Here is a 12076-nt window from a genome sequence, read left to right on the forward strand (position 1 = left end):
CGGTCTCACTCTGGCCATGTTAGAAAACTGCCGGCATAGAACTACCTAAGTAGCATGACTCTCCAGGCCAGTCAGTGAAGCCTCCAATGTCCCACCTTCCACATCTCAAAACTTCTCACACACCAAGGGACACAAAGTTTGTCAAGGTTTGAGGATTTACTGAGTTTATCTCCTCTTTTAATTCACCTTATTCTCATGGATTCCTTTCTACCTTTATTATATGACTTGGCTGTTCTTTTCAGTTCTTTACGTTAATCTGATTTTGTATGAAAATACCCATGTGCCATGACTTGGGATGTTGTGTTACATTAAAGACGCTCCATAAATGCAGTTTGTTGATTTTTGTTTGGTTTTCAGTCATTACTCTCAGAAGGTTGATTGTGCACACAAGCAGTTCCATTGAAACTGTACATTTCTCTTGGAAATTATCCTTTGCTGTTTAAAGCTGCACTTTATTTGATTTAAACCACTAATGCTAACCAATTTTTCATCAAAAATTATTTTCTTTTTATACTAAATTATAACAATTCGATGATGAACATTTGTAATCAAGCAAATATTCATATCACTGAACTAGAGAATTCTCTCTATCAAACAAAACTTGTGAATAACTTGACATTGTTCCTTTCCTGTTCTGTGTCATTGGTGCTGTCCGGCTTGTCTCTAATCATGTTTTTATTAAAGTTTAGAGTACACCATTAAGAGGTCGGAGGAGTGTGTATTACTTATTTTAAAGTTTGTATGTATCATTAACTTCATTATTTTCTGCTATTAGTCACTGGTGTATTTTTATGGATATGGGCCTTGATACCATTATATATTCCATTTTATTGTTTATTAAATCCTGTTTGCATTCTGTTATTTTTTTGTATTAAAGTTTGATTTTTAACTTTAATTCTCTGCCATGCTACACTGAGATCATGAATGGACATACTGTTAGATGGGGGGGGGGGTATTTGTTCACTTTCATCTTATATTTACAGACACAATTTTCATATTAAACCAAGGTTTATTAAGTTCCTTGAAAACACTTTAACATTGGCACAAGATTATTAACAAAGCTCAACACTGGTTTCTGTGCTTCCAGACTCCTCCATGACACTACTTCCCTCCCTTCTTCGAGTGTGCTCTTGACAGTAGCCACATCTCCTTAGATGTTTCTGAAAATATTCTTTTTCCACTATTGTAAATTCCCCTTGGTTACTGATCTGCAGCCTTTATCTGGAATCTGTGTGACAATTCACAATTGCTTCGCTTGTAATCCCACTTTTTCTATTTTTTTCTTCTTCTTATCCAGTGCTGCATTCACACCCTGTTCCTATTTCCACACTTTCTGCATCTGATCTCATATACAATTGTTCATACCCCCTAGTCTAGCCAACTTAATGACCACAAATTTTGGTCTGGTTCATCTTTGTTTGCAATCTTTCTAAACAGAAAACAGGCAACTAATTGCATGAATGGTTACTACATAGAAAAGCCATATTAATGAACCTGCACAATGTCTCGATTCTGCAGCAGCTTCTCAAATAATCCCAAAATAAAAGATTTTTATCACAGTTAACATAGCATCAGCACATATATGTTTTACACATTAGCTACTTAATTGTTTAACCCCTGACATGTAACCAAGCTTCCCATCACACCTTACAATTTTGCAACTATTCACAACTAAAAATTAAGAAGAATGTGTTTGATAGTGCAGTAGCAACCAGCTAAACTTCTTCATTTGTCCAGTAGATGTTGTCTTGCCTTTTATGAGGGCACAGGATATGTCCTTGGTGGTCTGGGGTTTCAAAAGTCCCTGTCTTATTATGAGGGAGACGATGATAAAGCTATGATCTGATGGTGGAGGCAATCAATTGCTGTACACCTGCTAAGAATTACACTCTGTATTTGGGTGATAATTCGTTTGACAGTGCATCAATTCTTAACTCAGGGACCTTCTGTGCTCTTGACTTCTCACCCAGGATGTCTTGGCTCAGTCCTCTCCATAGGTCACAGTGGGTCACAATAATTTTTGGTATTGGCATGTACTTCAGTGCACACATTGATCTTTCAAGTAGATTTTCAGAACACCAAAGATTTTCTCCACTATCTGCCTGGTTTATTACATGGCAATGTTTGTAATGCTTCTCACTTCTCTACTACACTGGTGTTATTTACAGTGAGATCAGAATCACTATATGAATATGGTAGCAAAATGTTTATGTTATGGCACTAGCCTGGACTAACAGGCTACTAACTTGAGTTTAAATCTCACCATGATCTCCGAGGGATTTAAATTCAGTTGATTCAATATATCTGCAATAAAAATTTACTATCAATAACGGTGATGTTGAAACTGCCTTACTGATGCAAAAATCCACCTTGTCAACAATATCCTAAAGAATAGAAAATCTGCTGGCCTTCCCCAGTCTGCTTATGGCAATGTGATTGGTTCTTAATTTTCCTCTATAGGGCTTCTTCTGTTTTCTGTTCATGAAAACTGCCATAAGCTATTTTTTTCTTTGTCTAACCCTCAACATCCCTTGATATAAAGGGTCCCTGATGAAAAACACAATAATACTGGAGGAACTCAGCAGGCCAGGCAGCATCCGTGGACAAATCCACGTATGCTGCCTGGCCTGCTGAGTTCCTCCAGCATTATTGTGTTTTTCATCTAGATTCCAGCATCTGCAGTCTTTTGTTTCTCTAAAGGTTCCTTGGACGTTGACCTTACCCTTCACTCTGGACTCTCAGTAAGTTATTCTTAATTCTCACTGGTTGCTTGTAAGCAGCTGCTCCCAGTTATTCATTCCCCCAATTTAGAACCTTAATATCCGAAGCACCCTAATCCCTTTCTATAACCACCTTGGAACTTTTAGTTATGGTCATTACCTCCAAAATGCTGTCCCACTAACACTTCAACCACTTGTCCAGCTCCATTCCACAAGATTGTCCAGTACTTTCCCTTCTCTTGAAGGATTATCTACATACTGGTTCTTTGGGATGCACTTTAACAAATCTTTTAAAAGGGGATCCCAGTTACTACTGGGAAGTTGAAATCCCTTCCTTCTATTATCTCATTACTTTTACATTTACTTGTGATTTGCCTGCATCTCTGCTCCTTTATGTTCTGACAACTATTTGTAGGCCTGTCATACATCCCCAGCAAAATAATTGACCCTTTTTTGTTTATAAGTTCCAACCATATGGCCTCATTTAAAGAACTTTGCAGGATATCTCTTTCTTTACTGCAGCAAAGGACACTTTTATTCGTATAGCAATAGCACCTCCTCTTTTATATCACCTCCGTCAAGACTGAAGATTTTATACCTGGAAGGCTGAGTTGCCAGTCCTATCCATATTTTTAACCATGTCTTTGTGAAAGCAATTCATGACTCTATGATAGTATTACACATACAAAGATGTGCAAGTGCAAATGAGATGTCATATTGAGGTCCAATCAATGCACTCAGGTGGACATAAAAAGTTGCCTGTCACCATAAAGCTGGCTCAGTGGTGCAGCAGTTAGTGCTGCTGCCTCACAGCTCCAGCAGTCTGGATTTGACTCTGATCTCTGGTGTTATGTCTGTGTGGAGTTTGCATATTCCCCCTGTTTCTGCATGGGTTTGCCCCAGGGATTCTGTTTTTCTTCCACATCCCAAAGGCATGCTGGCTCTTAGTCTAATTGGCTACTGTAAATTATTCTTAGTGTAGGTGGGAGGCAGGAGAATTGGGGGAAGTTGAAGGGGATGTGAGAGAAAGTAGGTTATAGGGAAGTAAATGGGACTGATGAGAATGTTGTATGAACCAGCATGGGCTTTGTGGACCAAATGTCCTCCTTTTATGCTTAAGGAAATATGAACAAGAGAATGGAAATTCTTCAGAGTGTGTAAGGATTGTCAAGATAGAAAGGTGCATCATGCAAATGTTGCACAATTAAAGGGCCAACAAGATGTTGTCGTGTGTAATTTTTTAAAGGAACGAAATTCAGCTCCAAAAACATTGTGAACTGCTGGGTATAGCTCAACCAAAAAAAAATTATGTCTCCAGGGAAATACTTCTTATTTGTTATAGTTAGTGCATATTTTTGAGAATGAATATTCATATCAGCTTTCAAAATAATTATCATAAAGTGAAACTGAATTTGGTTTTAGTAGCTCACTTGTTTTCATAGCAGACATGTTAATTCCCACACACATGACTTAATGTCAGTAATTTCATTTAAAGAAGCAACATCACCGAGTTATGTCATTGCATTCAAATCAATGTCATTGAAATTCTACACTTTCAAAATTTAATGGCACATTTGTTAAGGAATTCAAAGCATTATAACAAATGTTGCAGCATTTTTAAATCTATTTGACCATTGCTCCTAAGGTCTTATTCTTCATCGCTGTAATCTGCAGCACCAGAGATTGTAACGGTTCTCTCTTGCATGTCTTTTTGCAATATGTCTTCATCGGTTTTAACTGTTCTAAGGTGAAAAGAAAGGTCACAACATTAGGAATCTTACAATGAAGAGGGTCAATAACCAGGTAATGCCTTTGTTGTTTGCCATCTCTGCGTGCGTGCAGAGATGGCAAACCCGCACGCAGAGTTGCAAGAACAGGAAAACCCATCTCTAGAGTACCAAAGTGGAAGTAAGTATGATAAAGAAACATTTTTGTTTATACAGTTCATCAATGACTGAGCTTAACATCAATTAAACCATTACAGTTCTTCACTATGTCAGAAAGAAATGGAGTTGGTCTTTATCAGTAAAGAGAAAAAAGATAAAGAAACTTAACTTCAAGCTCCAAGAATGAAGTACAAATTAAACTTAGCTGTTTGTCCATTCTATGACCCCATTCCTCTTCTTTATGCTCATGCTTGACTGTAGCTTTCTGCTCAGGTATTGTCATTAAGGTTAAAATTATATTCAAGTCTTGATGTATCAGGACATGAATACATATGTAGGTAGAGATAAACCTGTGACTCCAACCTATGACTTTGGACAGGTGACCTTGCCATTTACACAGAAGGCGAGGATAACAATCATCCTCTATAACTTCCATAGAAAATAAATAACTTGAACAATATAAACTGCAATTGCATCCAATTTCTCCAGTACCAGTAGAGTATATATTGTCCTGCTGTAAAGAAATCAGACAACACAACAATTGGTGGCGCTGTGGATAGTGAGGAAGGTTGTCAAAGGATATAGATCAGTTGTGAAATTAGGGCGGAGAAATGGCAGATGGAGTTTGATCCAGACATGTGTGAGGTATTGCATTTTGGGAGATAAAATGCAAGAGGAAGGTATTCCATAAGTGGCAGGACCATTAGGAGCATTAATGTGCAGAGGGATCTTGGGGTGCAAGTCCATAGCTCCTTGAAAGTGGCAACACAAGTAGATGGGGTGATAAGGAAGGCAAACGGCATGGCATGCTTGTCTTCATTGGTAGTGGTATCGATTATAAAAGTCAACAAGTCATGTTGCATATAGAACTTTAGTTAGTCCACATTTGCAGTACTGTGTGCAGTTCTGGTCAGCACACTGCAGGAAGGATGTGGAGGTTTTGGAGAGGGTGCAAAAAAACATTCATCAGGATGTTGCCTGGATTGAAGTGCATTAGCTATAAGGAGAGGTTGGACAGACTTGGATTGTTTTCTCTAGAGGGTCAGAGGCTGAGGGGAGACCTGATTGAAGTATATAAAATAGACAATAGACAATAGACAATAGGAGCAGAAGTAGACCATTCGGCCCTTTGAGTCTGCACCGCCATTTTGAGATCATGGCTGATCCTCAACAATCAATATCCTGTTCCTGCCTTGTCCCCATATCCTTTGATTCCCCTATCTATAAGAAACCTATCTAGCTCCTTCTTGAAAGTGCCCAGAGAATTGGCCTCCACTGCCCTCTGAGGCAGTGCATTCCACAAATTCACAACCCACTGGGAGAAGAAGTTTTTCCTCACCTCTGTCCTAAATGGCCTAGCCCTTATTCTTAAATCATGCCCCCTGGTCCTGGACTTCCCCAACATCTGGAATATATTTCCTGTCTCTATCTTGTCCAATCCCTTAATAATCCTGTATGTTTCAATCAGATCCCCTCTCAATCTTCTCAATTCCAGCGTGTACAATCCCAGTGCCTCCAACCTCTCAGCATAAGACAGTCCTCACATCCCCAGAATTAACCTCGTAAACCTACGCTGCATGCCCTCTATAGCCAGGATATCCTTCCTTAACCCTGGAGACCAAAACTGTACACAATACTCCAGGAGTGGTCTCACCAGGGCCCTGTACAAATGCAAAAGAATCTCTTTGCTTTTATACTCAATTCCCCTTGTAATACAGGCCAATATTCCATTAGCCTTCATCACTGCCTGCTGCACTTGCTCATTCACTTTCAGTGACTGATGAACAAGGACTCCTAGATCCCTTTGTATTTCCCCCTTACCTAACTCCGCACCATTCAGATAATAATCCACCTTCCTGTTCCTGCTCCCAAAGTGGATAACCTCACACTTATCCACATTAAACTTCATCTGCCAAGTATCTGCCCACTTACCCAACCTATCCAAATCACCTTAAATTCTCCTAACTTCCTCTACACATGTCGCACTGCCACCCAACTTTGTATCATCAGCAAACTTGCTAATGTTACTCACAATGCCTTCATCTAAATCATCAACATAGATCGTAAACAGCTGCGGTCCCAGCACCGAGCCCTGTGGCACCCCACTAGTCACGGCCTGCCATTCTGAGAAACATCCATTCACCCCTACCCTTTGTTTCCTATCTGCCAACCAGTTTTCTATCCATGTTAATACCCGCCCCCCCCAATTCCATGAGCCCTAATTTTACCCACCAATCTCCTGTGTGGCACTTTATCAAATGCCTTCTGAAAGTCAAGGTATACAACATCCACTGAATTTCCCTTGTCTATTTTCCTGGTTACATCCTCAAAAAACTCCAGTAGATTAGTCAAGCATGATTTGCCCTTGGTAAATCCATGTTGACTCGACCCAATCCTATCATTGCTATCCAAATATGCCGCTATTTCATCCTTAATAATGGACTCTAGCATCTTCCCCACCACAGATGTTAGGCTAACTGGACGATAGTTCCCCATTTTCTCCCTCCCTCCTTTCTTAAAAAGTGGGATAACATTAGCCATTCTCCAATCCTCAGGAACTGTCCCCGAATCTAAGGAACATCGGAAAATGATCACCAATGCATCCACAATTTCTAGAGCCACCTCCTTTATTACGCTGGGATGCAGACCATCTGGACCTGGGGATTTGTCAGTCTTCAGCCCCATTAGTCTACCCATCACCATTTCTTTCCTAATGTCAATCCACTTCAGTTCCTCTGTCACCCTCTGCCTTTTGTCCATCCTTACTTCTGGGAGATTTCTTACGTCTTATAATGAGAGGCATAGAAAGGTAGATAGTCAGAGTCTTTTACCCAGGGCGGAAATGTCAGATACTAGAGGGCATTGGTTTAAGGTGAGAGGAGAAAAGTTGGAAGGAGATTTATGAGGTAATTATTTTACAAGGAGAGTGGTAGGTACCTGGAATGTGTTGGCAGGGGAGGTGGTAGAAGCAGATGCAAAAGCAACATTTATGAGGCACTTAGATAGGCATGTGAACAGGCAGGGAATAAAGGGATACAGGCTATGTGCAGGCAAATGAGATTAGTTTAAATTGGCGTCGTGGTCCACACAGATATTGTGGGCCATAGGGCCTGTTCCTGTGCTGTACTGTTCTGTGTTCTAACTAGCAAATACAAATCAATCCTCCTATTTTCTTTACTGCATTCATTTCAATAACTTTTAAAGCATCAACAAAAGCAATAGGCTGCACAACTTATAATGCTTGTATGTAATTAACTACTCGGTCAAATCTTTTCCCTGAATTTTCAGTATATCTTAAGTCATCAGCTTATGAAAATGACCAGTGGATGGATAACTGATTGGAGCAATCCACGAATAGCATTAGACCCTGAGTGCACACCAAGCAAACAAGAAGAAAAGAACTATTTTTTTGTAATATTCTGATGTAATTTTATGAGCCCATAATCCTGATGCAGAACCTTGCCGGTCAGGAATTGGATAGAAAATCATGGAGAGCATGTGCCTGGATTCCCTATACATGCCTTTAGCAGTGAGGTTCTACATGGGTAACACAAACCCATTCAAGAATCCCATTAGTGTTTGTTCAATAAACTAATATTTCAAATGGAAGCAGGCACAAATAGAATCAACTGTTTTATTGTTCAGATTCACTCATTCAGATTTATACTATGTTTGAAATTACCATTATAAAATTAGTATCTAAGGAAGTCAATAGAAATGAAATGTTGTGCATCATCTTAAATATTATTTTAACGCCTTGTCCTGATTTATTCTCCTCCACCAAGAGGGGAAAATGAGAGTTAGTGCCCTAGTCTCATACAGACATTTGAAAATTCTTTTATAAATATGTTATGTTACTCATCAAAAACAGAAAATATTTGATTGTTTTCTTCATGTTCCCTTTACTTGCTTATCACAATATCTAAAGAAAACTTCAATTTACAATTTACTCCATGTTATTTGAGGCATTGGAAGACTGAATTACTTTACCTGATAAGTATAGTTTTCCTTTCAGTCATCTTAGCAGCCTGCTCCTTAGATATGCTGTCAGTGGCACTGAGGTTTCCTTGCTCCAGTGCACAAAATCCACCCATCACCGTTGACAGACGAGAATCCTCTCCTTCAATTAACTTCCTGTGAGAATGGTTAGAAAAAGTGTGGTTAGTTTGCCTTAACTTAAAGGAAGCCAGTTCTCTAACAAATACCCTTGAAACTGTCTACTAGAGTTCAGTAAAGTGATTGGAGAACACAGAACATATAACTGAACAGCACAGAAACAGGCCCAATGGCCCACATTGTCTTTGCTGACCATGATGCCAGTGTAAACTAATCTCATCTGTCTGCACATGGTCGATATCCCTCCATCTCATGCCTGCTGATGTGCCTGTCTAAATGCCTCTTAAATGTTGCAATTTTATCTGATTCCACTATCTTCCCTGGCAGCGTGTTCCAGGCACCTACCACTCTCTGTGTAAAAAAAACATGCCTTACAAATCTCCTTTAAACTTTTCCCCTCTCACTTTAAATCTATGCCCTCTAGTATTTGACATTTCCACCCTGGGGAAAAGACTCTGACTATCTACCCTATCTATGGCCCTCATAATTTTATATACTTCTATCAGGTCACCCCTCAGCTTCCAACACTCCAGAGGAAATAATGCAAGTTTGTACAATCTCTCCTTATGGCTCATTCTAATCAGGCAACATTCTGGTGAACCTCTTCTGCACCCTCTAAAAAGACTCCACATTCTTCCTAACAGCATACAATACTTCAAATGTGGCTTACACAAAGTTTTATACAGTTGCAACATTACTTCACAACTTTTATACTCAATGCCCTGATCAATAAAGGCAAGCATGCTGTATGCCTTCTTTACCACTCTGTCTACATGCATTGCCACTCTCAGGGAGCGATGGACTTCCACCCCAAGATCCCTCTGTACATGAATGCTCCAAAGTGTCCTGCCATTTACTGTATAGTTTCCTCTAACATTTGACCTCTCAAAGTGCAACACGTCCAAATTAAACTCTTTCTGCAATTTCCTCGCTTATATTGCCAACTGATCTATATCCTGCTGTATCCTTTGGCAACCTTCCTCACCAACAGCTACCTCGCCAATTTTCTTGTTCTCTGCAGAAGGACACATTTCTTGCTTTTTTTTTCCATACTTGCTGGCAGTATAATGTAACGGACCAAATGGAGAAAGAAATTACATTCGTTTCACATCAGGCCATCCCAAAAGGAATTATGGGCAAGTCCTTTTCTTTCGGGTTACTTGGGCATGATGGAGATTGGTAGCCAAGATATCTACATGTCAGAAAATGAAGTGGCAGGCCACCCCATTGCTTTCTAAGTAAGTCCATAAAGCGCCCAGTTGCATCTGGCTGCAGTTTCAAATGTCTTCCCAAGTTACCCTGGAGAATGAAATGGAGCACAAATTCTCTGAGCCACAGGTACCATGGATGAACCCAGTATTTATTCCAATCATTCTACCACGAAAAACTTTAGACATGAAGGTCCACCAGTGCACATGTTCTAAAGATAAATGTTCTTCTGGATTTATCATATGGACAGACACAGTATCCAACTTTCATCCAGCAGTATTGCACAAACAGAAATGGAGATAACAGACAAACCATCCTTTTATTGCCTGATGGATAACTGTTGACCAAGGCAACTTTTGGGATTTCTTACACCCACCTGCACAGGTGGACTCTTGGTTTAATGGGTCAGATTATTCAATCCACCAACCAATTGTGATGGGAGTGAGTGTGATTTTTTTTTTGTGACCAGAAAGGGGCTGGATTGGTGGGGTACCTTGCTGATCTCCAAGCCAGTTACCTTATGACCATCCGCTAATCTGCGAGACAGCTCCCTTGCCACACCGTGGGGAGCTACAATCTCCTAGCCTTCGACATTCAGTGATACAGCTCTGCTGAGATATCTTGGTTTTCAACTATTAAATAATGAGTGTCTCCAGATGAGTAAGACTCTATGTATTCCTGGCTCAGTCTGAGACTCTAGGTAAGATAAGATATCTTCATTAGTCACATGTACATCGAAACACACAATGAAATGCATCTTTTGCATAGAGTGTTCTGAGGACAGCCCTCAAGTGTTGCCACGCTTCCGGCGCCAACATAGCATGCCCACAACTTCCTAACCTGTACGCCTTTGGAATGTGGGAGGAAACCGGAGCACCTGGAGGAAACCCACGCAGACACGGGGAGAACATACAAACTCCTTACAGACAGTGGCCGGAATTGAACCCAGGTCTCTGAAGGGGTGGTGGTGCGGGCAGTGAATCTGGTGAATAGTGCCCATATAATTGTTTTCCCCAAGTAACAGGGCAAACGATTAGAGGATGACAGAGCAAAAAATAAACAAACTACTGGAGGAAAAGTGGCTCAAGAAGTATCTTGTGGAGGGAAAGGAATGGTCAATGTTTTGGGTCGAAACCCTGCATCAGGACTCAGGGGATGACTGAAGCTGATCCCAATATTTTTTTAAAAATTTCAAGTCGCAACTTCCTCCCAGATGATTGACATTCTTAGCTGCATCTCTTTTCAGGGTGTGGGTCAAGTATAAAGCCTCACCTCACCCCAAAATAAGATGTAGCTGAGAAATAGCAGAAAACATTTCTATGGCCTATCGTATGACCTCCCCAGCACATCAATAAGGAGGGAGTAGCATGACGGGCACCATAAGGCCTAAGTTACACGCTCATGCTTAATTCAACAACTTCTTGCCTCAGAAACTAAAGTGTTACCAACTGGTTTGAACAGCAAGCTTAAAAAACATGGAGAAAGTGAAAAACTAAGCATAAAATTCCATCTCCAACAATGGTCCAGTGTGCTTCAAGGTTCCCTTTGTCGAACTACATGGGTCAATTCTGGATGCAAACAAAGCATAAAAAATCAGTTCTACCTGAGTTCCAGGTAATTTGTGCCTTGTTCTATTCTCTGGGTGTTTGAAACACACCATGGCAGCTGGGGAATTTAAATTCAATTTTTTTTAAAATTATGAATAAAGAGCTGACATCAGTAATTTGTAACCATGAAACTATATCATTGTCTGGTTCACCTTTGTCATTTAAGAAAAGAAATCTAGTTTACTTCTATCACCAGATCCATTAAACTAACCCACCTATTTACTTCAGGATTTATGATAATTGAAGGTCTTGCCAGCAACATTCACATCCTGGAACGAGTAAATGGAAAGTATCTGGGTTCATGGGGGCTCCTCTTCCCCAAATAAAGTGTAATATCCTGACTGGTTGCATCATGGTCTCACACCACCAGGTTCAAGAACAACTACTACCCTTCAAACATTCAGTTCTTGGAACAACCAGCAAAACCCTAATCACTACAAGTTAACAACACTTTGATCACTTTGCATTAAACTTAAGTTTTTGTTTTAATTGTGTTCTTTCTTATAAAAATTGTATATAATTTATGTTTAATTTGTGT

General features: G+C 40.0%; 1 protein-coding gene across 1 annotated transcript in view; it reads right to left on the reverse strand.

Moving 5' to 3' along the window:
• Positions 1 to 4368: 4368 nt before the first annotated feature.
• Positions 4369 to 12076, reverse strand: part of zgc:172323 (uncharacterized protein LOC564165 homolog) — a 37614-nt gene continuing 29906 nt past the window's right edge. Inside the window, exons 10-11 of the mRNA XM_052024892.1 lie at positions 8597 to 8740; positions 4369 to 4462 (exon numbers count right to left, since the gene is read on the reverse strand). Coding sequence (XP_051880852.1) covers positions 4369 to 4462; positions 8597 to 8740 — 238 coding nt within the window. The remainder of the gene's footprint in view (positions 4463 to 8596; positions 8741 to 12076) is intronic.

This window comes from Pristis pectinata, chromosome 10, assembly GCF_009764475.1.
Source record: "Pristis pectinata isolate sPriPec2 chromosome 10, sPriPec2.1.pri, whole genome shotgun sequence".
Taxonomy (NCBI): domain Eukaryota; kingdom Metazoa; phylum Chordata; class Chondrichthyes; order Rhinopristiformes; family Pristidae; genus Pristis; species Pristis pectinata.